The 27,984-nt window shown below is 37.7% G+C and overlaps 2 protein-coding genes across 3 annotated transcripts; one reads left to right on the top strand and one right to left on the bottom strand.

Moving 5' to 3' along the window:
• Positions 1-20: 20 nt before the first annotated feature.
• Positions 21-18,601, top strand: LOC119739670. 2 transcript variants are annotated; one of them, XM_038214684.1, is made up of 26 exons: positions 21-88; positions 1,058-1,789; positions 2,394-2,683; positions 4,594-4,749; positions 5,208-5,436; positions 5,759-5,892; positions 6,167-6,468; positions 6,585-6,662; positions 7,086-7,329; positions 7,714-7,794; positions 8,017-8,127; positions 8,239-8,463; positions 8,598-8,837; positions 9,369-9,441; positions 9,578-9,769; positions 10,014-10,123; positions 10,694-10,791; positions 11,509-11,710; positions 11,950-12,096; positions 12,320-12,421; positions 12,799-12,924; positions 13,254-13,477; positions 13,809-13,896; positions 14,339-14,541; positions 14,769-14,888; positions 15,136-15,442. In XM_038214684.1, the coding sequence occupies exons 2-26, from the start codon at positions 1,111-1,113 to the stop codon at positions 15,440-15,442; spliced, it is 4,761 nt and encodes a 1,586-aa protein (XP_038070612.1). In that variant the 5' UTR covers positions 21-88; positions 1,058-1,110. The 2 variants fall into 2 exon arrangements, with proteins under 2 accessions (XP_038070612.1, XP_038070611.1); XM_038214683.1 differs by lacking the exon at positions 21-88 and adding an exon at positions 101-280 and having other exon boundaries at positions 15,136-18,601.
• LOC119739672 (transmembrane emp24 domain-containing protein 4-like) lies at positions 17,297-23,920 on the bottom strand. Its single transcript, XM_038214685.1, has 4 exons — positions 23,720-23,920; positions 21,412-21,641; positions 20,700-20,846; positions 17,297-20,073 (listed from the first exon to the last, which is right to left on the bottom strand). Exons 1-4 carry the CDS (start codon positions 23,850-23,852, stop codon positions 19,924-19,926), a joined length of 660 nt encoding a protein of 219 aa, XP_038070613.1. The 5' UTR covers positions 23,853-23,920; the 3' UTR covers positions 17,297-19,923.
• Positions 23,921-27,984: the final 4,064 nt, after the last annotated feature.

Genomic DNA, 27,984 nt, shown 5'->3' with positions numbered 1-27,984 from the left:
CTTGTCACTTGGAAACACTTCCCGAGGATTGCACATGTAGTCTGGCCCCTGAATACTTCATCGTGAATGGAAACGATTATTGAGAGAGGTACCAGACTGCATACTACAGTAAAAATGACAATGAATTGTTTAGAGCGTACACGTTCTCTTTTGTAAATGTGTATTTTTAGCTCAATAAATATGAGTATTTTGTTCAAAGGACTGATTATGTGATTGTTAAAGGTTGGCAATTGATGTGAAGCTGTTTTGTCCAATTATTGCGAGCTGATGAACCGACAAGGTATATTTTTGATGAGGGTTTGTTTTCCTACTACTACCTCGATGGTTTGGTGCACACGTCTGTGTATGTTGTAGGCCTATTTGAGTTTTCATTCATATCAAAGTTTATCATGAATGATAAATCAATAAATGAGAAGTGGTTCTGATTCATATCATTTGGTTAAATGGAAACTCGTAATAATGTTATCTCTCCCCAAATATTTATCTTGCATTTCAAAGGTCGTGTTTATCATTGCATTTCTTGAAATTTATTTGTAATGTAAGAACTGTAATGGAAAGATGTTTGTACTTTACCTAGCTTGAGTAACTCTAGTCCGAGTAACTTGGACCAACCTTATCGCCTTTTAACATTTGGACATGGTCTGGCGATCGCCAGACCATGTCCGAATGTTAGGCGATAAGTTGGGTCCAAGTTACTCGGACTAGAGTAACTCCAGCTTAACATGCTCATCAGGAATTCACATGTAAATTCCTGATGAGCATGTTAAGCTGGAGTTACTCAAGCGATACTTTGCCTTAATTGGCTTTGGAGCATCGATAGTCTAAAAATCCAGCAGAAGCCATTTTAATTTTAATCTAGGCTAGGCCCCTATAAGAAATCATTGTGTAATTACATTTTTATTTTAGACAGTATTATAATAGTAAATGGTTTTGTAGCATAAATGAAATTTAAAATGTACAGTTGAATTTGTTTTCACACAACAATTTTTGTGTCTTCAAATTTTGATCATGATTGTGTTATTAATTGACACACTGGCACAATTTTTTTTTTTTGCAGGAACAAGCAAGATGAAGAGTTAACATATTTCTACAAAGAGATCGTCTTAGTAAATGCCATTTTTGTTGATAAAGATGGCACTTCAAGACCTTCATTTCATCTTCATCATCTGTTGCCTGGCTTGTCTCAAGGGATGTCACGCCCAACTTGTGGATGTCGCTCTTCAAGTGGACTCCCCCACCTCCAACCCAATGATCGGAGGTTTTCCGTCATTACACCTGAGCGACCGATTAACCATTAACATTGGCCTCCAATTTGGCAGTTCTGGGGAGCAAGCAAAGCTCTCACTCCAAGTCCCAGAAGAGTTTGCTCAAGTCACTTCTGACAATCTCACCATTTCCTACGGTAGCAATTTGCAAGATGCCCAAGAAACCGTGCAGATTTCAAGAATGCACCTCAATGTTACCTTCGGGGAGGTCCAAGTGATCAATGCAACACTCGGAAACAACAGTCTTGAGAACGTCATTGACCTGCGCTATGTGCTTTACATTCAAGACTTCAAAAATGTTGGCGATCTGTTTAATATGACGTTAAGTGTGGACTATGGTATGAACTATGAAGACTCGTTTAGTGCCTCAAGAATTTTCAGTTACGCTGGTCCGGAGGTTGATATTGAAAGGTTGCAAAATTCTGATGGACAACCTTTCATCTTTGATCGTGAGATGCAAGTGTCTGCCTCCATAAGACTTCCTCCAGGCTTATGGAATATGTCAGACACACAAGTGATCTTAGGTATGCTCCGGATGCTCTAGTCTTATATATTTTTTTAGACGAACTATGCTTTCAATTGGAATGTTTATAACATTAAAAAAAAAAAAAAAATAGTAAATTAAAAAAATGTCTGCCATTTGTTTGATTGGCACAAATTGAACATTTGAATTTTTTTTTATTTGTCACAAACAGCTATAGGCAAACAAAAATGCCCTTTTCTTTGGATGTTTGTCAATTAAATCATCTTACCGGGATATTTTTAAATCTTAAAATCAAGTTTTTTCACTGTTCCCCATTTATCCTCTACATGTATTATGTGGGCTGTTACAAGTTGTCACAGTTTTAAAATTTTGTTTCATTTAGTAAAAACTGCATTAATCTAAAAGCATCTTGTGGAACAAGAAATTCCTTAGGAAGCCAATTTGTTTTCTTTTTAATTATTTTTTCGGGGGGGGGGGGGGGCAGGGGGATTAAATTTGGGAAGTGATTATACATGTAGAATTGTGATAAATCCCTAGATGAGAAAGTTCACTTATTTGGATGAGTTTTTGTAATTAGGAAAACTGTTTTTACCTTTTCGTCATTTTACCATTTTTACATCATTTTTCCCCCACTTATCTTTTAGATTTTCTATCTGACGATGTTTCCTTCATCAATCTGGATGTCTTTTCCTGCCTGGCCGCTTCGGATAGCCCCAACATCACTTTCTCCGACCCGGCCAGTCAAAATGTCACCACCTTCACTAACGCTTCATCACCGATAGCCGTCGTTACGATCCAGAATGCTACCGTTAACCAGGGGAACGCGAGGCGGAAACGTAGTGTTACTGCAGGGAACCAGGCCAGTGCCAGCCTAGTGTGGAATCTTTTTGATGTCGCAAATATTGGAGACAGCGTGGAGACTGTGTATTTTACAGTAAGTTGGTAAAAATTAACAGTAAGGGCTGGTTTAATACTTGGCATGAATGCAAACACAAGTTAGTGACACATCACGTCTAGTTTTGCCTTTTGAATTTGCATGACTTTAACACATTGCAACTCTGGGAAGTTTTCACAGTGTATGTTTAATGAAGCCTATTTGGTTTCCCATTTGCATTTGTGTGAAGAATGAATTGACAGTAAGTTTTGAAAAATATTTGTGACCTAACTTCACAAAATAAATGAGAAATTGCCAGTTTTAAATATCAACAAAAGTTTGTCTGATCTTGCACAATGAAACGTTCACTGGCATGCAAACATTGTAAGATGTCAAACTAAGTGATTTATAAAAATGAGTACATATAGTGCCAGTACAGAATTTTTTGCATTTTCATCTCAATTAAAAAGTCAAACACTATTTGAAGGTTCATAAGATGGAATTTGCTTAGGGGTGATGTAAATTCTAAGCAGCATCTTTGTCGAAAGCGAATTAAAAAGTGTTCATTTCATTGTAGATTTAAAAATGACCCTGAACTGATGATCATACCAGTTGATTTGAATAAACCGAAATTTTACTCGACTGCTACATTCCATATGCAGCCATGTTTCTCTTGACCAAGATATCGCTTGAGTGCCCTCATAGTAATGGGTCAATATTGATGTTGATAGTACCACTCAGCGTCTATAGTCATTTCAGCTGCAAATATTATGATGCTACCATGGTAACAGGCTTGCTGTATAATTAGGATTATAATTTGATCAATGGACGTGCATCATATGCGTTTGTGTAGCGTGTATCGGGGAAAGTAATACATCACATACACAGGCCTCACAGTGAAACCTATATATTGCAACTTGCTAGCCTATTTTATTTTTCAAAGTAGCCTACATCACCTGTAAAAACCCTATATTTCAACTTGGGAGCCTATTATATTATTAAAGTACCCTACAAACATGTAACTTGTAAAAACCTATATTTTTTTATTCTGGCATACATTTCCAAATTTTTAAAAGAAAATTTCATGACTCAATTTGGTCCACAGTGTCACAGTTTGGTTATCATGATTCCAGAAGAAATTATATTGTCAGTATAGGCCTATCTCGCTAATATTTTTTTACAAGTGTTCAGAATTTGCCAGTTTGCATGAAATTGGAAACTTTATCTAGTGTAGAGAACTGGAGGGAAGTAATTCGCTACACTTCTGCTATCTTTTGCTAAAAAATTGCCCGTTTGCATCCTAAAAACCTTTTAATGCCAATATTTTAGCACTCGGAAAACATACGAAACCCTAAATTTTGATTTTCAAAACATATTAAAAAACCTATATTGATGAATTGGCACTGTGAAGCATGTTTCTGTTCAAGTCATTTGAAGGCTTTATTGTGTTTATTCTGTGTTATTATTTTGGATTTATTTTAATATTTTATTTTCCTGTGGTAATGTTTCATATTACTCTGCAGAATTGTGAATAATTGATAATGTTTCAAAGGAAAATCACCTGCCCCTAAATTTACTATAATTCATGTCTTTGGTCAATATGCATGTACATGTACTAACAAAAACCACCCACACAAAACCAAAATAACAACAAAACCCACTTCAATTCTTCCATATTATCTTTGTTGAATTCAGCGCATAGATATGCACAATATATATTTGGATTTGTAATTTAAAAAGAAAAATGATCAGATATTTTTTTGAAAATGATTAAATTGGAAAATTATTGGTTTTTAATCAACAATCATTTTCCAAATTATGTCGTAAAGGTGGGCCAAATTTGCATACTTCTGGACAGATTTAAATAAGAAATCATACAGTCAAATTTTTGTCTTGTTCGTTTTTCCTCCAAGATTTTTCATTCACACTAATATTGTTTATAATATTTGATATATCCTTTGTCTTTGCAGGTGCGTAGTGTAATTGGACAAACAGCAGAGATGGTCGATGGTGTCGGGATGACCTATTCATTCACGATGAACATAAACCAGGAGAATGTTCCTCTAAACAACGATATTCTGGTCGTGTCAGAACCAGATCTGGTTCTAGACAAGACGATGACTGTGGTAGGTCAAACAAATGTCAAGACGCTAAGTATATAGGCCTACAACGATTATTCTGTTGTTCAATTGTTGTTTCCATTATCTACTTTTTTAGTCTGATTAATTGAAGACCACATTGTAAAACTCTTTGTCTGAATACCTATTGTTACTGTATTGATTAGGGGATCAGGTTGGTGAAGCGATATTTTTCTCACCTTATACCGCTGTGACCCGGGTTCGATTCCCACCATGGCCAATATGTGGATTGGGTTTTCAGTCCCTGCCTGAGCCCGTAGGTTTCCCTAGAATATCATTTTGGGGTTTCCTCCTATAACTAACTGTCATTTCCTTCCACAGGTTTTACCAAGGGACCCTACTGGAATAAGTCGAGATACCTGTGGGTAGATAACTAAATAAGTAACTACATAAATGAAATGTTGTCCTGTTCTTATCAGTTAAGTTTCTCATATGCTTTCTCACAGCTTAATGAGGCAGTTAATGAAGATCTTGACTACTCACTGAACTACCTCAGCTTCACTACGACACTGTCCCACTCATCCCAGTCTAGTGCCCCGGCTTATGGAGTTGTTCTCACAGATCAGGTGCAAGGGTTTGTATTAGAATACTTCAATGGTCTGGTGCCAGTGGTTGGAACTGCAGGTTTTGATGTGACGGCGCAGGACCTGGTGTATCGAGTGGATGAGTTGATGTGTAAGTGTATGATCATAAATCTTTGAAAAGATACTTAAATGTACATATAGTTTTGAACTGTTCATTCGTTGAGTCACGTGTAATGCGTCATTGTTTAGTTGGTAACGTGAGTCACATGTAACAGGCCATTTTGCAGAAATCAAGTCCTCACAAGTCCACAAGTTATTTCAGTCTCAACTCTGACAAGATATGCAAATGAGCTGTGACAGCTGTATTCTTTGTCAATGTTGCAACTTCAGTTAATTACATAACATTTTCAATGTTTAAAACTCTTACTTTCAGCATGAAAATTCTTTCTTTTTTCCCCTGATTCGTCTTTTAGTGGGCGACACACTCACCATCTCATACAAAGCGTATTTTGATGACGACACGGTGACCAATAAGATTGATATGCCATTGATGCATGTTGCCACGGCAACCTGGCAGTCCATGCCAACGCAAGAAATAACTCCCGAGGTAAGACACAGTATTGTCACTACAGCGTCCTTTGTTTCTGCAGTCTCGGTTTCATCTGACTTCAGAACCATTTTGAAGCCTCTTATGTCCGGGACGTACCCCATAGAAACAAAAGATGAAAAGCCACAGCTCCCTTCAGTTGTTTTTATGGCATATTTTCTACAACAACTCTTCATTCTCTGATATTTTCTAAAATTTCTTTTACCTGCCCTGATTCTTTTAAAAAGATGTTCCTAGTCAAGCCTTCATAGAGATCTGTTTTATCTTCCTGCAGTATCCTGGTCGGTCTTACAGCCCAGCTGTTCAACCTGAAACCTGCGTCACTCCCATCGAAATCCAAGAGCAAAGTCTGGTCTACGACCACGGCCTAGCGGCCATCATGTTCTTTGTCGCTCTGCTTGTTGGCTGTATCATCGTAGCTCTGATTTGCCTCATCTGCATCAAGTTCTGCAGGAAGGGTCCTTACGCTACTGTCCAGCCAGCCGGCAAATATGGCGGGGGCTCTCGGGGACAGGGGTTGGTTATGAACACTAGGGGTGGGGCACGGTCTGGCCTGAGCAACTTGAAGGAATTCTGGTGAGATGATTGATTCATTATCTGTCACAGTGGTTCTAACACTTGATGAACATTTCAAATTAGTGTTCAATATAATCTTTTATTTTAATTCACTGAGTATTTTTTTGTTTTCCTAGCATGATTGCAATAGACGACAGCATTGTCATGGTTCTGGCCCTGAGAGACAAAACAAGAAAGTTGTTGGAGTTTGACAAGTAAGTTTAGAAATCCATTATTCAAATTAAAATAAAAAGAGACATATTGCTGTCACGATAAAATGTAACTCTGGAAATTTAAAGAATTTAATTCCAACAAGAGAAGACAATCATTGTTTACCATGAATAACACTTATAGTGGTCTGTCAATTCTTTTATGCAATTAAAATGCTGGAAGACTCATTTTTGGTTCATTTACATACCATGAATATTCATTTTCTTTAAAATGGTGACGTAATTTTGTAGACAATTTGTGAGATTTGCTGGAAGGAGTACAATGTCGTTTCATCAGTAAAATGTTTTGTTTCTTAAAATTGTATTACCTCTAGATTTCTTACTTATTATCTTTTAATCATTGGAATTCATATTTAAGTGTTGTTAATGTTTGAATCAATTTTAAAATATTACAATTTTCGTTTCAAGTTTGGATATTTGGTGGACGATCACCATCGATATCCAACTAGAACAGCAACGTCTGGACGCCATGGTGGACTCAAACGTCAACCTGATCAACAAGTGGGCAACAGAGGGCGCCATACCCCGGAGAATCAGCGACAAGTCCAACAAGAAATTCCAGCGCAAAGTGAAGGACTTGAACAAAACGCTCGAAGATGAATATAAGGAGGAATGTCGAGAGCTGATCAAGGAATTGAGCGTTCAGAACAAAGTAAGTGTTTCAGTGCTTTTCTGTCTAATTTGCATATCAATAGAAAGTGGATGGTTCTGGGTGACCTACCAAAGTGTCTGTTATTTTTCCGGTAAAAGGTTCTCCTATATAACAGGAATTAGTTACTGATTTTATATTGTTATCAAAATAATTATATGAATAAATTGAAATAAAAGTTTCTTGTATTGCTAAAGACATTGCGAGCATATTTTTAGATTTAAAAAAAAAAAATCACTCAATGCAATCATTTCAACAATTACATTGACCATCAATGGAAGATTTTTAACTCAAACCTAAACTTACGACTGATTGTTTGAAGAAAGGAGAATGATTTGTTCATTAATATTTAATAATTATTCATTTGTTGCATTTTCTTGTCTGTAGCTGAAACTAGCTGAGCTTCAAAGAAAGCACAAAGTGGAGTATAACGACACCGTGACTCAGACAAAGAGAATGACTGAAGAGGTACAACACACTCGACCCAATATGCTCAAATCTGGGTTTTAGAGTTTTCTCATATTTATCAAAATTTATCCAAAATATTTAAAATGAAATGACACATGCTTAAAATGTGAACTTTTTAAGTAGAGAGTTGTGATTTGTTTGTATTGTCAACATGTCTTGGATGTTTCTCAGAAAAACATTTTGTTGCCGTGAGATAATCTCCTTTTTGCTGTTGTTGTGTAGGAGAGAAAAGAGATTTTACTGTTACTACGGCAACAGCATGATGCGGAGAAGAATGAAGTGATGCAGCTGCTGAAGATGCATCAAGACGAGAGACAGGAGAAAGCAAGAAAGGTAATGGAAAAGAAAACATCAAGAATGAAGACAGACTTGGTAGCCAAGGGCTAGTTCAGATTTTTTCCACGGCTTATGTTATTGGGACAATGACTCTTTCCTCTGTCACAGGAAATTGCCATCCGTAAGCGTCTGGCCATCAAGTCATTACAGCAGGAGCACCTAGATGAGATCATCCTACAGTCCAAGCTAGATGAAGACGCAGCCATGAAGCTGCTCAGAGAACACCGTAGCAACCAGCAGGACCTCGAAACGGCCATGGATGATGAGTTGTCGCGGCAACGGATGCTGCTTGAAGAGAAGCTAGCCAAACGACGGGCCCTGGCTCAGTACAACGTAATATTTTATTTGTCCTAAAATCTCAAATTTTTACTTTTAACAATGAATGTGAAAGCATAAAGGGATACCCTAATTTTCTTCTTTTGTTGAAGTCACTCATTGAACATTTTCTCTGTTTTTCACTGATGCAGGAGTCGCTAGGCGACCACAACAAGCAGATGCTGAATACCATGGTAACGCAGACCCTAAGCGTCATTGACGAGCTAGAGAAAGATGACAAACTGACAGAGCAAGAAGTAGAGCGTTACACCCAGAGACTGAGGCAGGAGTTTCTAGCTGCCAAGGGCGCGTATGACAAGGAGAAGACTAAACAGGAAGAGGGATTGCATAAGAGGCTGAGTGAACTCAAGAGGAGAAAACTGGAAGAGAGGGTAAGGCAAATAAATTGCATCTCAACTACAGTTGAAATGGAAAGGAATTTTCGCAAATCGCACTTCCTCAACAAAGACTATTTCCAGGAGCTTCTGGTTATTGATCCTGATAATCATGACAATGCGCTGTGTTTAAGACCACGCATTGTTGCATAAAAAAACGTGAATTATAGCATGGTACAACTAGTGTTCGGCATTCATTTTGGCAATGAAAGTGACAGACTAATTATGTTCTTAAATATTCATGGACGTTCTCAACAATGTATGTTCTATTGTAGGATGAATAGTTGACAGTATTTATGGCAATGGATTTTTGAAAGAAAAATGCAGCAGCAATGGTTCAAAATGTCTGGAAAAAACTTTCACCGTTTCCATCAGAAGAAATGCAACACACCTTGGATGCTTGCCAACATTGTCTTGTCAGCAACACGTCTCCCTTATTTAGCTTTTATAAAACTCTGTTGAGTCTGTACGTCAAGACGCAATGAACATAAATATCTCACATTAGTACTATGTATTCTTTATCACCAGGCTAGGGAGCATAAGCAACAACTGGATCAGTTTGAAAAGGATCAGCGAACAAAACTTGAGAATAATAATCTGGGTGAGTATCAAGCTGTCAAGATAGTAACAGGGGATGAACAAGGACAAAGGAGTGACTTATGTAAAATTTGCGATTGACTTGTGACGACTTGTGACACTTGTTTTGACTTCATCTCAACATTTTTTTATCATCCCAGATCCCTCTCAGCACACGGAAGCCAAGATGGACCTCCTCGCCTCACAGCGTACCGAGATGCATGAGCTGGAGATATCTCTGGACGACGACGCAGGAAAACAGTTGGAGGAACTCAACAAGAACATGGCCGAGGAAACCAAGGAGAAACTGACAAGGAGCAAAGAGGGATTCTTCAAGGATTTGATGAGTCATGGTGAGTCATTGTTGATAGGTAAATGCTCCTGAAACACTATCATCGTGTCTATCAAGTGCGAAGCGGAGAATCCTACTAAGCAGATTTATTTCCTGAGAGAAGCCGATGTCAGATGCGCAGAAAAGAAATCTGCTAAACACAGAATAGATTTACTTAACAACACTCTTTGGCCAAAATGTCATGGGGAATATTTTAATTGCGATTTACTATTTATTGTGACTTACTTTTATTTTCATAACTATAGGAATGACAGAACGTATGAAGAATGAGATATTAGACCAGCACCAACGAGACATGGAGAGTTTGGCTGAAGAGCACGAAGAACAGAGACTGAAACAAGAAAGGCTGTTAAAGGTACTATCCAGTCCCTCAAAATACGTCCCAAAGCAACAATCCTCAATCTGATAAAATTGAGGTTTTATAATTTGATTTTTCACCAAGGACCAGGGGTGTGTCCTCTTTAATAGTGAATAATGCTAACGTTTGCCAACGTTAGTTAACAATTTCCCACTGGATATGCACAAAAAGATTGCAAATGTTACGGTATTAATATTTGTGCAAGTCGAATACAGCCCTGTTTCCATAAATGAAACCCTTCTTTTTGCTTTAAAAGATTTGAAAATGTGGCTTTCTTGCAGTTCAAAAATGCTCCCAAAGAGCAGTAACTGAATTGGGATTCGAACTTGTAACCACCAGATCTCTGTACCATTGCTCTGTCGACTATTAGCTGGCGCATACAACCTATTGTCTTAGTTTTCGGAGAGCTAGTCAGAAGCCAAAATAACTTTGACTTGAAGACTGGATAGTTTGGTTCTTGGAGCACCGGTAAAGTATTCTGGACATCGCAGGTTCGAATCCTGTTTCAGTCAATTGGTTTTTTTCGTGGATGAATTGATCAGAGTTATTTCTGTTTTTGATACACAGAAACGTCTGGCCAAGCATCGGCAGGAATGGATCAAGAGGAAACAGGAAGAGAAACAGGAACAAGAGATGATACGGGACCATGAAGAGAAAGTGGTTGGGTAAGGAAGAAAGGTTGACTTGCATGGAGCATTTGCCATTTTCTTCTTTCATTAAAAATCTGTGTGGTCGCATCCATCCTTTTTTTCTTTACTCACTTTGGGTTCTTGGGCGTGGCGTCACTGTTTGGTTTTGCTCTACAGTGATGTAGGCTTTATAAGAACCTTATACTATGAGGGCTTGTTAAGAAGGTGGGACTTGGACCCATGACCTGCAGCTTTCTTGTACAGATGTCTTACCAAGATTTCTTGGTTTGCTGGCTGGTGCGATTCCGATTTAGCAAATGGCACTGCAATCAATGACTTGTGATGGAATTCTGCAAAACCTGCTTGCAGCATTTCTAATGTCGAGTAAAATTTAAAGTCTGTTTGGAGCCAATGCGAGTCTTCTAGCCACTGTTTATCTCTGGTTTCCCTGGCATGAAATGACTGAGAGTACCTCTATCTTTCCTTGGATACTAGTGCATCCCAGGTGTAATACTCCCCAGCTAATGCAGAAAGGCAAGTTGGGGTATAGTACTGCCTGAGGACACAACTATATGAATGAGACCCACTTATACAACATAGCTGCCGTATTCATCAGAATGTTTAACAGTGTTATAAAATGAAAATGAAGAAAAAGTGTCCTCCATAATCGTTTTCGTGGAATCCTTATACATGTGGAGAGAAGCTGGATTCTAACCCCAGACCCCCTGCTGAAGGATTAATTTCTCTTTGTAGTCGCATCCTTGCTTCCCAGCTGGCAATCTCAGAGGAGGACCGCCAACGCATCTTAGATGAACATGAGAAGCAGCAAGTGGCCCTGGACAGCAGTCTTGCCTTGCAGAAGCTCAAGCAGCGGCGATTATTGGAAGAGAGGGTTGCCAAGCGACGGGCGAGGCAGATGGAGAAGCTAGAGAAGAAACACAATCAAGAAACACAGGTATGGGAGTCAGTAAATTGGCGATTTAAAAATGACAGGAGTATCTCAGCCCAAACTTTCAATTTCAACACAACATAAATTTATCTTTTAGTCTTAAAACAGAAAGATGAAAATACGTTATGAAATAAATAAACATGCTTAATTGGTTTTGTGGTGTTTACTCAAACTACCCATATGTATATTTTAGCAAAACATGCTTGGTTTTTCCAACTGTTTTTGTGTTAATATTATTTCTTCAGCGCCAGGCTCGTAAGCGACAGCTCGCTGACAGTGATGAAGGCAGCGATGAAGAGACGCAGCAAGAATTGATGAAGAAACAAGCGGAGGAGAAACTCACTCTCCTGTCTGGAAACAATGATGAGGATATAGAAGATGAACTTGAAGCAGTCAGTATCATTTCTATCAGTTGTTCAAATTTCTGGGACCAATTTCATAAACCGGAGCCCAATTTCATTCTAAGCAGAAAATAAAGCTCACCTCTTATTGCTTGTGATTGGTTAATTCACAACTAGTTTTTTGCTGATTTGTTAATTTTCAACATTTTTGCTATTTTCATTTTCAGATATAAGTGCCATTATTTCATTTGTGTCTTTTGTGTTTGTAATAAAGGTAAGAGTCGAAATGATGGAAGCGAAAGTTGGAGCGCTGAAAGAGCAAGAGGAACGACTGGGTGCTCTGGTTGCTAAGCTACAACTGGAGAGGTCACGAGAGGTCAGTCAACATCATGAATATGCATTAGTGTTTACGCATAAGGTTGGAAAGTGGTATCAAAAAAGGATATGAAGCTTATAAAAAGAAAAGACTAGAACATTATTAAAGTCAATTGCTAGACAATCACAAGTCCATCACAAGTCAATCACAAGGCAATCGCAAGTCAATCACAAGTCAATCGCAGTCAATCACTAGTTAATCACAAGTCCATCACAAGTCAATCATTCATCAATCAAAAATTAATCACAAGTCTTCCACAAGTCTTCCAGCCTCAAGTCAAGTCACAAGCTACTCAACTAGCTTGTTGAAATTGACATCCATATGACCAAAGTTATTCCAGTCATGTGACAGCTTCTTGTTTCTCGTCGGCCAATCAGATCGCGACGATTGAAGAACAACAGAAGGCGCTTTGGCAGCTCAAGATGAACATGTTGGATGACATGACAGAAACGGGAATTATCCGCAATGCTGACTGCAAGAAGGTTATTGAGAACCATCAGAAGGTATGTAGGCTAAGGTTACTATAAACTGGTTAAACATCTAAAAGCTCACAACAGCATTATCTGAATAAAGTTTTTTATAAGAATTGAAATGAATGTTAAATTGCAAAATGGCACTTTTTTATTGGTAAAATTTGTTGTAAAAAAGTTACCTTTTACTTCTACTGAACCATGTTCTTAGACAACTATCTTGGCACTACATATAAAATCATTTCGCGATGGGGTTTATTAATATATTCATCAGAGTCCTAACAGCTCATCATAAGGTTTCCAACCTCAAGTCATTTAACAGCATACTCAGAGGCATTTCTTTTTTACTTCTAATCTTACAGGAGGCAAAGAATCTTGAGAACAAACTCAAGGCCCAACGGGAGAAACAAGAGAAAGAGTTTAAGCGCCGACTCCGAGACAAACTCGCTGACCGAGAGCAACTGTTTGTCAGCAAGCAAGAAGAGGAAATCCAACACCTTGCAGAGAACGTAAAGAACAAAACCTCGGCGAGACTGAAACGAGTCGCTCTGAAACACAAACATCTCATGGAAATGGAGGAATTCAGGTCAGGGGAATATTGTTTAACATGGACAAATTTACAATTTCATTGGGAAAAACATTTCACCTGAGCAGGGGTGGATTCAAGAATTTTCTATGTGGTTTGATTATTTTTTTTGGGGGGGGGGGAAATCAACCTAGTTATATTTCTAAAATTATGCATATAGCAGGATTTATCTGTGGCAATTAGTTGTTTTGCAGATAGAGGAAGTTAATAGAGGATAAATAATGTAATAAATTTATTATCTTGTAATAAAATGAGATTTTTTTCTTCTAAAAATGTCATCCCCGTTCTGTGCCGGCCAGTACTTTTCAACCATGAATTCTTTGTTTTTCAGACGTAATCTTGAGATTGAAGTCAACCAAGCCCTTGAAGATCTCCGCAGAAAGTTTGAAGTGGAGAGACTTAAACAGATGCAAGAACAGGTGAAATTTTCTTCCTCTATAATTGCTGAGGGGGGGGGGGAGGGATATTTAATTGTAAAAATACTTCTGGTCTAGTAAATTTGTTTTCGCTACTATCAAGCGTAGTCAAGTATGAGGTTTTAGCTGATATTTCCAGCTGTTATGCTCCAGTGGTAATGGTGTTTGACCCACGTGTGATGGTACTTGCAACTGGTTCAAACACTGATGAGGAACATGGTGCTTGTGTCCTTGGGCAAGACACTTTACTACAATTGCCTCTCTCCACCCAGGAGTTTAAATGGGTACCTGTGTGGCTAGAGACCAGATTGTGCTGATCTCGCCTGCAGAAAAGGGGTCTCATGGCCTGATGAACAGGGGTAATAATTGTGCAGAGCTTTGAGACTGTAGTGGCACTCCACATTAAGTTATTCTATCATATTTATTGACTGACTTATATTCTCAGGAATTACAGTTCATCTCTGGTCTGGTCAAACATGGCAAGTTCAGCCCTTCCGAGCTTCGCAACATTCTCTACCTCTTGTTCCCGGGTAAGACAGAAAAAGAACTGGAGCCGCTACTGAGAAAGATGTTCAACAAGGAGGAAGGGGAGGAGCTTAGGGAGAATGAGGGGGAGGGAGACAGTGTTGCTAACGGCAACGTGAGAGGGTAAGGATCAACAAAAGGAGCCTTCTTTTTTTTGGCCATATACCCTGGGATTCTTCGCTGACTGTTAGCCAATCCAAGCAGTTGTGCCTTGATTTGATTCAGATTACCGTGTGCTATCACCCTGTCTGTCACACCATGTCTGTGGCTCAGTGCGTTACACTGTTTCTCATCCTGTCTGTCCTGTGACTACTCCAACCACTGAATTTCATACTTCTGGAATACTACAGGTCATTTGACAAGAAAGGCAAAGCTGCGAAGTCCGGCTCCAGTCTAGAAGACAAGATTAAGCTGAGCATTCTGGGAAATACTGGCAGCTCGGCCGTGTCCACACCGAGCAGAGAGAGGAGGTAAGTCATGTGACCAATGATCCACCAATCACATGTCAGGACACTTTGCCCAATCACCTATTATTACCGAATTGATTAAAGTTTTTTCTTATTTCCTTTTTTCTGTCCAATTTGCCTCAAAGCTTCAACATTTATAATGCATGATGACACAGATAAACAAATTAAAGAGTATCAGACAAGATTAGGAAGATGGAATGTTTTTGGAATATTAATCCTTCTCAATAATTCTGTCTTTGAATACAAACAGAAAACCCAACAAACTCCTCAAGAAACTGAAGAAGAACAAGCAGAACAAGAAACTGGCGCCCATCACCACTGGTGCCCAAAAGTTTGAAGACCCCGATGACCACTCACAAAGGTCATCATTCCAAGGCGACGCCCTGCCCCAGATTGGAATGCTCCGCCCAGAACCAGTGGGACGGACAGCCACGCCCAGTGATGACGAATACATCGATAGAAGAGTGCAGATGGATACAGACTCGGAAGAAGATGAGAGGCGGCCCCTCAAGAAAAAAGGGGGTGGGAAGTTTGGCAGATCTGAATATTCATATTAGTGGGGTTTGAGGAGGCGGGATATTCTGAATATTCATATTAGTAGGGGTGGAGAAGGTGGGAACTTTGGCAAATCTGTCTTTTCATATAATCGGTCAGTGCTTAAAATATTCAAAGGCACAGGAGAGGCAGCCCTGAATCAAAAAATGGGGTGGGAAAGTTGGCAAATCTGAATATTCATATTACAGGTCAAAGGTTAAATATTCGAAGCCAGAGGAGAAACGGCCCCTGCTTGTTTTGTACAACTTCTAATATTCTTATTTGAAAGCTGACCACCTTACCTCTCAGAATTGTTTCAAACCTTTTTACTTTTTTAGGTTTAAACTATTAGGTTGCTTTTGGACATGTACATGTAGCAGCAAATAGTATACATATACAGCAGTGCCTTCAGGTAAATTTTGGCTGAAGTATCGTTGACATTAACATTTGCATTGATTTTATTAGCGATTGAATGTCTATGCTACTCACAGGTACATTCCATTTTGCATTATTGTTACAGGCAATAACCAAAAGTGGTCTTTCTTAATAAAATATTTTACAAGCTTTTCGATAGCACAATAAACAAATATTTTCCCAATCATGTCTTTCATAATTTTGAACTTTTTATGTCTCAAACTATTTGTTGTAAAATGGAAAGTCTCGTCAACATGTTTAATCATGGTGTAAGGATCCTAAGCGCCTTTAAATAAACATTCCACTTTTGTCAAGAATTTGCAAAATTTTTTTTGCAATAACATTCAAAGCAATTGTTTTTCATATGGTCAATTTACGAAATGTATTTTAATGTGTAATTAATATTGAAGATTTTAAATATCTGTATATATTGGCAACTTAACTAGCATTTTTAGCATTGCTTGGGGATCAAGTGTAAAGTGTGACATAGTCATGTTGTTTGAATGAGCAAATTTATTCCTTATGTGAATGTGTGAACAAGTTATTTTAATGCTGTTAAACTTATTCTAATGCTGTCAACTAAGTATATTTTGCAAGACATAGGTTCTGTGCTGACATTTGTAAATTTTAGATAATCAAGAACAGTTCATAGCATTACATTGTAAAAACCCAAAGCTCTTGGCCACTAATGCCTTAATATTATTTAGAATATCCATTTTGAAGAACTAAACTAAATACAAATGTGTTAGTATCCATGTGAAAAAACTCAAAAATAAATTATTAGAAGGGTATCCATGTAAAAAAAGTGGGAATAAAACGGAGTTGTCATAAAGTGGAGGGGTGGACAAAATCAGTAAACACGGAGGGACCCGTAACTGCACACTGCTTCCCTGAAATAAAACATGATATTTATGTTTTGTTAATACACCTCACACCTAGGTTATCTCATTGTCAAGTGATTAAAAATGTCTACGAAAATTTGAAATTGAACAAAAAGGAATGAAGAATTAGACTTCAAGGTTTAAGCATGATAAAGTAATCCCACCACTTGAAACAAAATAAAATACTGCACAAAAATTCTTTCAACTTGGTCAACTTGCTTGTTTTGTAAATTTTTTTTACAGTGCTGTGTCAACTTAGGACCCATAAAGTTTTTTTTTCTAAGAACAGGAATTGTTATTGTCCTTTGTGAAGGTTGTTGGCAATATTGACAATGTTGTCCTGTATATTATTAGTCATTGACCTTCAACCAATACCAAATCATTCAAGAGTACATGTAGTCAACAGTTAATTAGCACAAATTTGAAATCATACGTTAATTTCTACAAGCTGGGGGAAAAAATTACCGGCAACCATGTTAACCATAAACGAACCTTTTCAAATCATGAAATTACAACTTTTTAATTTTGGCAGCTGTTTATAAAGTATCATGTCTCCTTCACAAAATCAACAGCACAACACAATTATTAACACATTTAACCAAATTTTATTGCATACACATTTGACTGTAACACAATATTCATTAAAACGAATCGCTGCAACCGAAGAAACGTTTGTCTAGTGTATGCTTCGTAACATACTAGAGATTAATACATGTACACCTAACAATGCACACACAAGTACATTGTAAAAGAAATGGAGCACATTTGGATGGAAAAAAAGTGAATTCCATATTTACTCTTGTGAAATGCATGTACAAACGCCAAGTTTGTGACATGGAATATTTATCAAGTATGGCTGTGCCAATTTTTTTTTCCAAAGAAAATCTATTTGGCTTGAAAGCAATTTTTTCTTTCAAGTGACAGAGTAGTTTGTGGAAAATATGAAATTTTGAATGATTTCAACCGATTTGACATGTGTTATGACCAAAACCTTATACAAAAATTACATATCTTACAGTTGGGAAATAACTGGTAGAATTTGTGAATGAATTTTGAAATTTAAAAACAAACCATGACCCAACCCAAAAAAGGACACAAAAGTAACAAGGAAGTTATATTGTTGGCTGCATTAGACAGTGGCATTTCACTGTTGCTACAACAGTACTTGATGAAGAGTGTGTACAAATTATACTCGGTGCTTCAAAGTGATTGTACCCAGCATTTCATGGTGCAATCCACAATACTTGCTAGATTACATTACAAGACTTTTAAATAGGAAATGGCAAGGGAAGAAATATCAGCTGGGAAAAACTCAAAAATGACAAATAATTTAGCTGCTGCAAACTGCTCACTGACTGGACTGACCTGCAATAAACAGTTCAAAAGTTGGAGAGGTCTGATATATTTCGTCTTTAGCAAAGACTTCTTCAGAGGCAAAAACTAGGGAAACTGATTAAATAGCAAAAAAAAATACGCATTTTGTAATCAATCCGAACAACGTGTTCCTAGTCACACTGTTCACCATCACCCAAAATTTTGATCAAAAAGACACTTTGTGTTGTGCAATCAACTGAATTTGCTTTGTAACAATAATTGAAGTTAATTTGACAACTTTAATCAAGTTTTAATAACTTTAAGACACGACACAGATTTTTTTTTTTTCAAATTTGTATTTACAATTCAATGTTAGTACACACACCTAAAGGTAATTGCAAACATTGAAGTTCTGGGGAAAAGTATTCTGACCACCAAACCACTGCTCAAAAAAACAAAACAAAAGCTGATAAATTAAGTTTTATTACTAAAATGAAGGGAAAAAAAGCATTTGAAATGAGGCATGCCCAAAAGTATGTACCCACTTTAATACAAGCATTTTTGTACTTAGTGGGGAAAAAAGAGTTGAATTTCTATAAACCCAAGAAATGTTTCAAACACTATGAACACACCATCTCTGGACTCCACAGACACAGGAAATCTACACCATTGTCATTTGCAAGATAAATCTTTACAACCAACAAATTTCAACAGTCCACTATCACAGGAAAGATTCAAGAATTAAGTGTGCACTTTACACTCACATAAAACATTTAAAATATCTACCTAGGGGTTTCAAGCACTTGTAAACTTAAACACAAATTATTGCATAATTTCTAAGCTTTTAAATCAGTCGCTACGAACCCTGGGAATTATCAAATATATATTACAACTGGAAATGTAAGAATGGTATTGACGATCAATACATTATAAAATGACCCCTGATTGTTTTGTTTCGGCCAACAAATCATTCTTTGTTTTGATGCATTTTATGTATTGTATTCATGTCATCAATTACAAGTTTCTTTAAGTGTGAAATTTGGTGTAACGATAGCGCATCCAGTCACCTTGGCATTTTTGAAACCTGGGATTCGACTGAAGGTTCGCCTTCCATTCTGGCTCAGAATCACTCAGAAGTCTTCACTGTCCAAACCAAATGGAAAGTCTTCAAATCCTTTGGCCTCATGCAAGGATTTAGAGTTCTTGAAGTACACCATTCACCTTATATTTGGATTACAGCTTCTGATGCTCATCCTAGAAATATTCTACGCCGAAATTATCACCATTTTTATACTTCACTCAAAAAATAACCGTGGAGCCCTTTCTACCCCCCTTCCTAACATGTACTTTCCATATCAATAATATACCGATGGTGTCAAAAAGCCAACTTCCTGTTGGTTGTAATATTCCTGCTTTGTAAAAACCCTTTATTTCCCTACAACGTCAATATAAGGTTCTACCATTCTGCACTATACACTCAGTGATGTCTGAGAGCTTGAAAGACAGAATCTCACAAGCTTGCTTGGGTGGGACTCGAACCCACGACCTGCTGCTGACTGGTGCAGACGTCTTAACCACTTGACCATCGAGGCCGGGATGAAAAAAATAATCACAAGCTTGCTTTTCTAAACTCATCAGACCTCTAAGAGTATAAAATTACATCGGTGAAGGGTAAACCCCCGTATTGAAACTCACATCTCTCTGATAGAATCAAGGCTGGTTCATACTTCACGCAAAGGCGAAGCGATTTTTTAAGACGTCAACAATTGGAACTTTTTAAAGTGACGGTCGCCGTTACCCTAACGAATTCGCTTCGCACTGAAATTCCTGTCAACTATGAACCGGCCTTCATTACCTTAAACTTGTAATACTAAAGAAATCCAAGACAAAAAGTACTATACAAGTTTCTTAGCTTCAAAGAAACCCTTGAGATGCCTCATTTGCCAGAAGCCTGTGACCAGCAGGATGACAGTCTGTCCAAGGGACCACCACAGGACACGCTGGTTGGTGTTCTCGCTGGTTTGCCTGAACCGCTCTTCACGATACTGGATGGGACAAGATGAACATTGAATTGGTATTCAGGTGGCTGAAACACTAACTTTGCTGGGATCCATCCATTGTGAGGAAACCAAAGGCATAGTCTTTGTATAAAGACAAAAAGACTTGTAATGCGCCGGTATCCGCCACAGATGGGCGCTCATGGCCCTTGCCATAAAATGTCCAATCCTAACCAGCAATTATGCAGCACATTATAAAGTCAGTTAAAAAGCCAAACAATTAGCACTTTGTATCCTTTGGCATGTTTGGCATTGGTGCCTTATAAATACAAGTGACTATTATTATTATTGTAACTCTAAACATGCTTAGATGCAAAACACTGCAACAGATGTAAAAGTCTGCGGGACCTTGCTGCATTGGGCTATCAACACAATGAGACAATGAGAGCTAGTCCCATTCAACAATGCCACATCTGCATCCTGATGCAGCTGCCAACCATGGACTCTGAGTCTGAGGCAGTTTGGTCTTGGAAATTTTGACCTGATTTTGTGACGTTGGACAGGCTTCTCACTCTGGCAAGTGTCGGAAGTTGACTGGGTTTTACCGACAAAATACATTCCAGGTTTAGGGACAATAGCAGCAACATACATGAACAACAATTGTGAATACTCACCCTTTGGTAGTTTTGTTCTTTTTGCACCTGTTCAACTTGATCAAGAAGCTGTCGGACTCGTAGCTGGAGTTCTGTCAGTTTGTCCTTCTCAGCAATCTGTTTGTAATCGTTGGCATGTTCACCGACTTCAATGTCTAGATGAACTCTCTGCGAGAGTGACAAATGAAAGAAAAAATAGCTGAACATTTTGTATATCGCCACAAAATTTCTGTAGGTTTTTATCAACTCTAAAAATAATGCAACAAAATGCAACAAGGGTTTAAGTTTACTGTGTTACTGCATAGTGCCAAAGCTGGTGTTTATACAGAAGCTGCACAAGGCGAATGAATCCACTGTTGCAGCTTCGTAGCATCTTGTTGCCTTCTGTTGCATTTGATAGTAGTTTGTTGCATTTGGTTGCATTTGGTTGCATTTGGTTGCATTTGGTTGCTTTTGGTTGCATTTGGTTGTATTCAGAGGAAACTTGATCGAGATTCTAGATTAGGGGTATGCATCGGAACAGGTGCCTGAGTACCTGACCACTGATGTCAAGAACTAGATCCAGATTATGGGATCGGATACCTATTTACCAAATTTACAAATTACAAGTTGGGTTTTGGAGGTTCCTTGCAACAAAAAAAGGTTCAAAAGATAAAGGTTTCATTAATCCTACAATCTGGAGAGTGGGAGGGAAGAGGGGAGGGGGGATGGGAAATCCTGATTTAGTACCTACCATTTTGTTATTAGCACCAAACATGGCCCATTTGGTGGAGTTTGAATAGAGACAGATGGAGTGTTCTCCCGGAGTGTGAGACGTAAATGTGAATCGGCCCTCCGAGCTGTACACCTTGGATAGGATGACCTTGTTGTCTGGGTCCTTGACTTCTACATGCATACCAATATGTGGGCTGGAGGGCATGAAGTCGTTGGTGTTCTTATCATACAGCTGCGTTTTGTAGTTACCTGCAAATGATTAAATAATGCCATCAGCATTAGACAAACATGCCTTAATTCTATACCAGTAATCATCACCAGCCGGCAGCAGGCAATGCAATTTTCAACTGCTATCATTTATACGGCATTGCACAAACACTATTGCGAATCTATTATCACATTTATAACTTCCCTTCCAACCAGAGCGCTTTGGTAGCTCGATCAGATAAATGTCGGACTACCATACCCAAGGTCCCAGGATTGAATCCGCACTGTGAAACATTTTCTTTTTCTTTTCTTTACCGTTTACGTTATGTTTTTAAATCAAATTCTACTTTTAATTGAAATTGGAGGTAGATTTCAAATTTCTCTTAGCTATCCATGGCTTTGACAATGTTTGAAGGATGCTTTTATTGTTTTAAGGGAAATAAAGTTTGAGAAAATACAGTTGATAGTCTGGTTCCAAGAGCCAAAGGTCTTGACGTTATATTTGGAATTGTCAACTCATGGAAAAATATGGTCCATTTTTAAGTTACACAACACATTGTGAAAAATCAATCCATCATAAAGAAATTTTATTTTTCATTTTTTGGGGTAATCTTTGTTAAAGATTGTAGTCTATTTCAGTTTAAAAAACTGCTTTCCCAAGGAGCTCTCACCATTAAAATTACTAGTCCGAGTAACTTGGACCCAACTTATCGCCTTTTTAAAAATTTGGACATGGTCTGGCGATAGTAGGGTCCAAGCCCATTCCGAGACCTAGACAACACAGTCACTGACAGTCCCAAAAACCAACATTTTCCAACAAAAAACATCAGATTTCACCTTCAAAACGGCCTCCAAATTACTAGATATGCCACCTGAGGTACAAGTAGACATCGATAATTAAGATGGTTGTACTGAAGTTTACTTACGATCCGGAAAAAAAGTGAAATTTTCCGTTCATTTCGGAGAGCTCCCCTCGCGATCTTGAACACGTTAAATTTGCGATCGTGTTTAAAGTTTGAACGACGCGATTTCTTGTACATGCCCAGCGTACATTCGATGGTCCCCGTGTCCCGAGTGCGATTCCGTTACCGAGCGCGCGCGATGCATCGATTATGATAATGATCACGTTTGTAAACACATACATGTGCATTTCGAACTGTAAAAGGGAATCGGGAACCAGCTTGAACTGGTACCCGCTATAAAAGCTGCGCTAGTTCCCGACTCCCTATTATCGTTTGAAATGCACATGTGTTTACAAACGTGATCCAGTCTACTCATTATCATAATCGATGCATCGCGCGCGCTCGGTAACGGAATCGCACTCGGGATACGGGGACCATCGAATGTACGCTGGGCATGTAGAGAAATCGCGTCGTTCAAACTTTAAACACGATCGCAAATTTAACGTGTTCAAGATCGCGAGGGGAGCTCTCCGAAATGAACGGAAAATTTCACTTTTTTTCCGGATCGTAAGTAAACTTCAGTACAACCATCTTAATTATCGATGTCTACTTGTACCTCAGGTGGCATATCTAGTAATTTGGAGGCCGTTTTGAAGGTGAAATCTGATGTTTTTTGTTGGAAAATGTTGGTTTTTGGGACTGTCAGTGACTGTGTGTTGTCTAGGTCTCGGAATGGGCTTGGACCCTACTATCGCCAGACCATGTCCAAATTTTTAAAAAGGCGATAAGTTGGGTCCAAGTTACTCGGACTATAAAATTACATGGAAATAAAGTTAAACAAAGCCTACAAAATGCCTAACGAACGTTACGTTAGACAAAAACACACAAACATGACAAACTTTACACAAAATTCAAAACATAAACAAACTAACACCACTGTAACACGTGAGAACGTAAGCTTACGTTTGAACCAAGCCTGCCTAGTCATGCTAGTACAGCTTTACTTTGCACTTTTCATTTTCGCTTTACATAGGCCTATGGGCTGTAGGCTATTCAATTGTTTGAAAAAAAAGAGCATAGGCCTAGGCCTAAGGCTAAGGAGGGCTAAGTGCAAAATGGCAATAAATGGGGCGAAGTGACCCGGAGCATAAAGAAATGGGGCAGGTGACTTCACAACGTTGCATATGTTTACTGTAAAACTTAGCCCTTGTTACTCACCAATTACCATAGTTTCATCTGGAATTTCCTCGATGAAACATTTCCTCTCTGTTTCACCAATGTGGAAATACAAGCCTAACGTTGAAGATATACCTAAAAGAAGAAAAATTCCCGTTTGAAATAACCGTGCCATGTTGGACTTCTGCAACCACCGTGCGCTCCCCAACAAAAAATGGCCGAATGAAGATCACAGGTACCTGGCGCCATGTACGATACATACGACAATGTGGCAGATTACCATCGAAATCGTCAAGTTGTCTGCTGCCACGTCGTTTTAAGATTAAACTGGCGTTTAAGTCCTTACTGCATTGTTAAAAGCTCAGTCCCGCAAAAAAGGCCAATTTCACTTGTTTTATTTTAAGTTACCGTAATTTTGCAAATTATGAATGTAGAAATGAAAAAAAAATTAATAATTGTAAATTAATATACAATTTTGTTTTATGCTTGTGTTAAACCCTGTACTGGCTGGTGCAAGTTTATTACTTACCAGTCCTTGGGGCGGGAGGGGAGGGGCAAGGTTGGCGTGTGCTGGGGGGGGGGGGGGGGGGGGGGAGGGGGCTCCCAGTCCATCCCCCCTTCCACTCAAGGGACATTCAAATTTTAGAGACTCAATAATGCATTTCTGGAAACTAAAAAGCAACAATATATTATCGTTTAATTATTTTCCATCGGCATCCAATTTTAAAATGCCCGGATTTGCTCCCAAATAAATAAATTTTCTAAATCATCATTACAGACATTTGTGTTTCATATTTATTTTGAGCACAAAGCTCTCCAACAGAAACAAATAAAACCAAAGTTTCCACTTTGTGAGATATTGTAAAGTAAACAATTTATCTAAAATAAATAAAAACAACCAAGCAGTTGTTACATAAATTCTAAAATACACTTCACAGTACGTTTTCTATTTGAAAAAGTAAGTACTTTGTTTCTTGTTCCATGACACAATTTACAGGTCTTAAACACTTTTTGCATTTACAATTCATATCATTACTTGCAAATCACAGATTCACAACATCATAAAAGGCCTGAAATGCCTTCAAAACTCATATCAGAAACCATACTGACATTTTAGTTTCTATTTCATTCAGTTACACAATTACGTTTCCCCAAAATTGAAATTATCTACATTGATATTGGTATATTTCTTAATAGATCCTAGAGAGAAAACAATTATTTCATAAAAATGTTAAAAAGGAACAACAACTAAATAAACTCTTTGGCATCCAAAATACCTTGAACCATTTAATTCCGAAAAGAATTGCTCACCCAACAAAACTTCCGACTATTGAGGAAAAAGCTTGGAGGTGCAGCTACGATAGACAGAGAATGTAATATTGTATCTGAAGCAATTAGATACAAGTCTGGAGATTGACCCAAGTTTACTAAAGCCCATTATCACATTTGAAAAAGAGAAAAGTTGAACAGTTTCAGAAAAACAGATCCTTAGAATGATTTACTTAAACTTAATTTTCCCTTACTTTTTGGTTGAAAACATATTTGATGCATACATCTGTTTTCTTGCAAAACATCTCTTTTCTTTGTGGCGTTATGGGCACCCTTGTAACCAAATGAGGTGTGAAGTGCTCCAAGCCAAAAAAAAAAATATATTACCCAGGCAAGAAACGGTTTGCAACAATTTGGATGTGCAATGTATATGTATGTATATCGCACACGAGCACACAGTTGCAGCGACTGACTTTGTAAATGGGGAAAAAACTGCAAATGAACCAGATACAAAATGCACATATGCAAATTTGGAATTCATAGTGAAATGTGTGTGATCAGGGGTGGCATTTACCCAAGTCCACAACATCGTTTTCCAAGCTTGTTCTTAACACTTTCAACAATTTGGATAAATAGTTCTTGAATTTAATTGTTATAGAGCAATGTACCATTTTGGTAAGAAAAAAATCAGTCCATCTCCCCTAATTTGGCAAAAGATAGGATGCTGAATACAAAAAAAATATATTTTTTAAAACAAACACACAACCAAACCCCACGAAAAAAATGATAATGAAAAAGTAAAAGACTTCAGGAAAGGCACAGCAACAAATGACAGTAAACAAAATAGCAGAGAAATAGTCAAGTTCATCACATGTCAAATCACATGACAAATCACATGACAAACCACATGTCAAATCACACATCAAACTTATGAATCACATGTCCATCACATGTGAAATCCCAAGTAACAGGGGATGAACAAAGACAATGGAATGCCTTCACAATTCATTGGAACATAGCTTCTGACTGGACTTGTGATTGACTTGTGAATGACTTGAAAACTGCTCCACAAAACCAATGACTATAGTGCCATAACGTGCAGAAAGATATTTCCCAGAATAGGACAATGTTGGTATATATATACAAGGAAAAGCGGCAATTATTTCTCATTTCTTTTTACATGAATGTTTTGGAATACAGTACAAGAGTTTCCGTAAGTACAAGTACATTTAAGTCAAACTTAACCTGAAAGAAATGTGAAAAATATATGATTTTAGAAATGTACATCACACATACATGTAGGTTGCTATTTTACATGAGAAATGGTATAAATATTGAAATGAAAGTTGAAATATGGGAAAATATACATTTGGCATTTTGTTTCATTAAAGGCCAGTTCATATATTATGCACTTGACATGAATGCAAAGTGAATTTGTAATCCCAGAATTTCATGACGAAATTCAGAATAAGAAATGTTTTCCATTTTTTGTGAATTTGCAATGCAAATACTTAGTGACACAAATTTATATATACTTTTATGTTGGCATCGAGAATTAACTGACCCTTAGTATGGAGACTTATGATGCCTTTCAACGTTAGAAAATAACATTTGATGAGTCTAGATACAAGTCTATCAGTTTCTGATAGCAATGATTGTCTAAAAACAGAACGTCTCGAAATTTCAGAATTGTTTATCCCATTCTGGAACCAGACTCAGAAGTTTCAGAAATTTCGAAAACTAGTCATAAGTTTCAAAATCTTACTTTAAAATTTGAGACAATACGCACAACTCATCGCTTTATGCTAGCTTTATACAACGCCGCCTCTGAATCAGTAAATCCATTTATATATTTTTTTTTGGGGGGGGGTAGGAATAATTGTTTTTGTTGTAACAGTTTTGGGAGGGCACATTGTGATATAATATCTCAATCAGGAAATGTATTTACACATTGATATGAAACTAAAATTGCCATTCAATAAATTGATTACAATTCATCCACTGCTTAAGTACAATATTGCATTGACCTCAAACTTTCAAATTTTAGATCTGCAGCACCGGCTGACCATTGTACTCAGAAATTAACAAAATACATGTATATTTCCATTCAAATTAAGTACAGCCATATCGATTTGATTTTAGTAATACTGTCTGTTGGTTTTAAAACACACGATGCTCAAATTACACCTATGATCAATAAAAACTGAAATTACAGATTAAAATCATCTTATTAAACATTCTCATATTTCTCTCCAGTTGTGTGTAAGCAAATTCTCTTGATCAGTTTTACTGTCCGTTCATTGTGTCCTATTAAATCTACCAATTTACTCGGACATATTGCACTTCAATAGGTATACCAGTGTTGCGATTCCCAATCTAAATCCCAGGCAATGACAGTCAAAACTCTGAGCTGTATTGTCATATGCACACTTTAAGTGTACTGACCATTCAAGATTTTGACATAGTTAACCCTCCTGCTGTCCTAACAAAAGCAGGGAACTTGTGTGACCATGTTTGCATCGCCACGATATAGCTGCTGTGCCAACCACTAGTTTCAGCACATCTTATGCAATCACTTTGATCCTAAATAATGAAAGGTTTGCGGAAACACCATGTGCGAATAATTTCTCAACTAAGAGAATGGTTCTGAAAAGAACCAGAGGTATAAACTCGACGTTCCGGTCAGTATGCTCTGACCGTCTTCAGGAGAATGATCCTGAATTCAGTCAAATAACTGGATCCAACAACTGAATTATTTGTGCAAAAAAGATGTTAACGTATTCCCACATTTGGTTGAACACATCTACTGGGATCAAGTTAAGACTTATTTAAAAAAAAAAAAAAAACTTTTGAAGGGGGGGGGGGATATTTCTGCTTATGCAGATATTTCTGCTTATGCTTAAGCAATTAATTTCAATTAATATCAGTATATGTATATAATATTTCAGAGAATGGGCTATAAAAAATTAATTTGCACAATCATCAAGATTCCTTGGTTTGAATTCTAGCACGTTTTTTTAAAATGAATTTCACACCTC

Source organism: Patiria miniata, unplaced genomic scaffold (assembly GCF_015706575.1).
Source record: "Patiria miniata isolate m_02_andy unplaced genomic scaffold, ASM1570657v1 HiC_scaffold_4, whole genome shotgun sequence".
In the NCBI taxonomy this organism is placed as follows: Eukaryota; Metazoa; Echinodermata; class Asteroidea; order Valvatida; family Asterinidae; genus Patiria; species Patiria miniata.
Note: the sequence above shows the minus strand (reverse complement) of the source record. Positions and strands in the feature narration are given on the sequence as shown.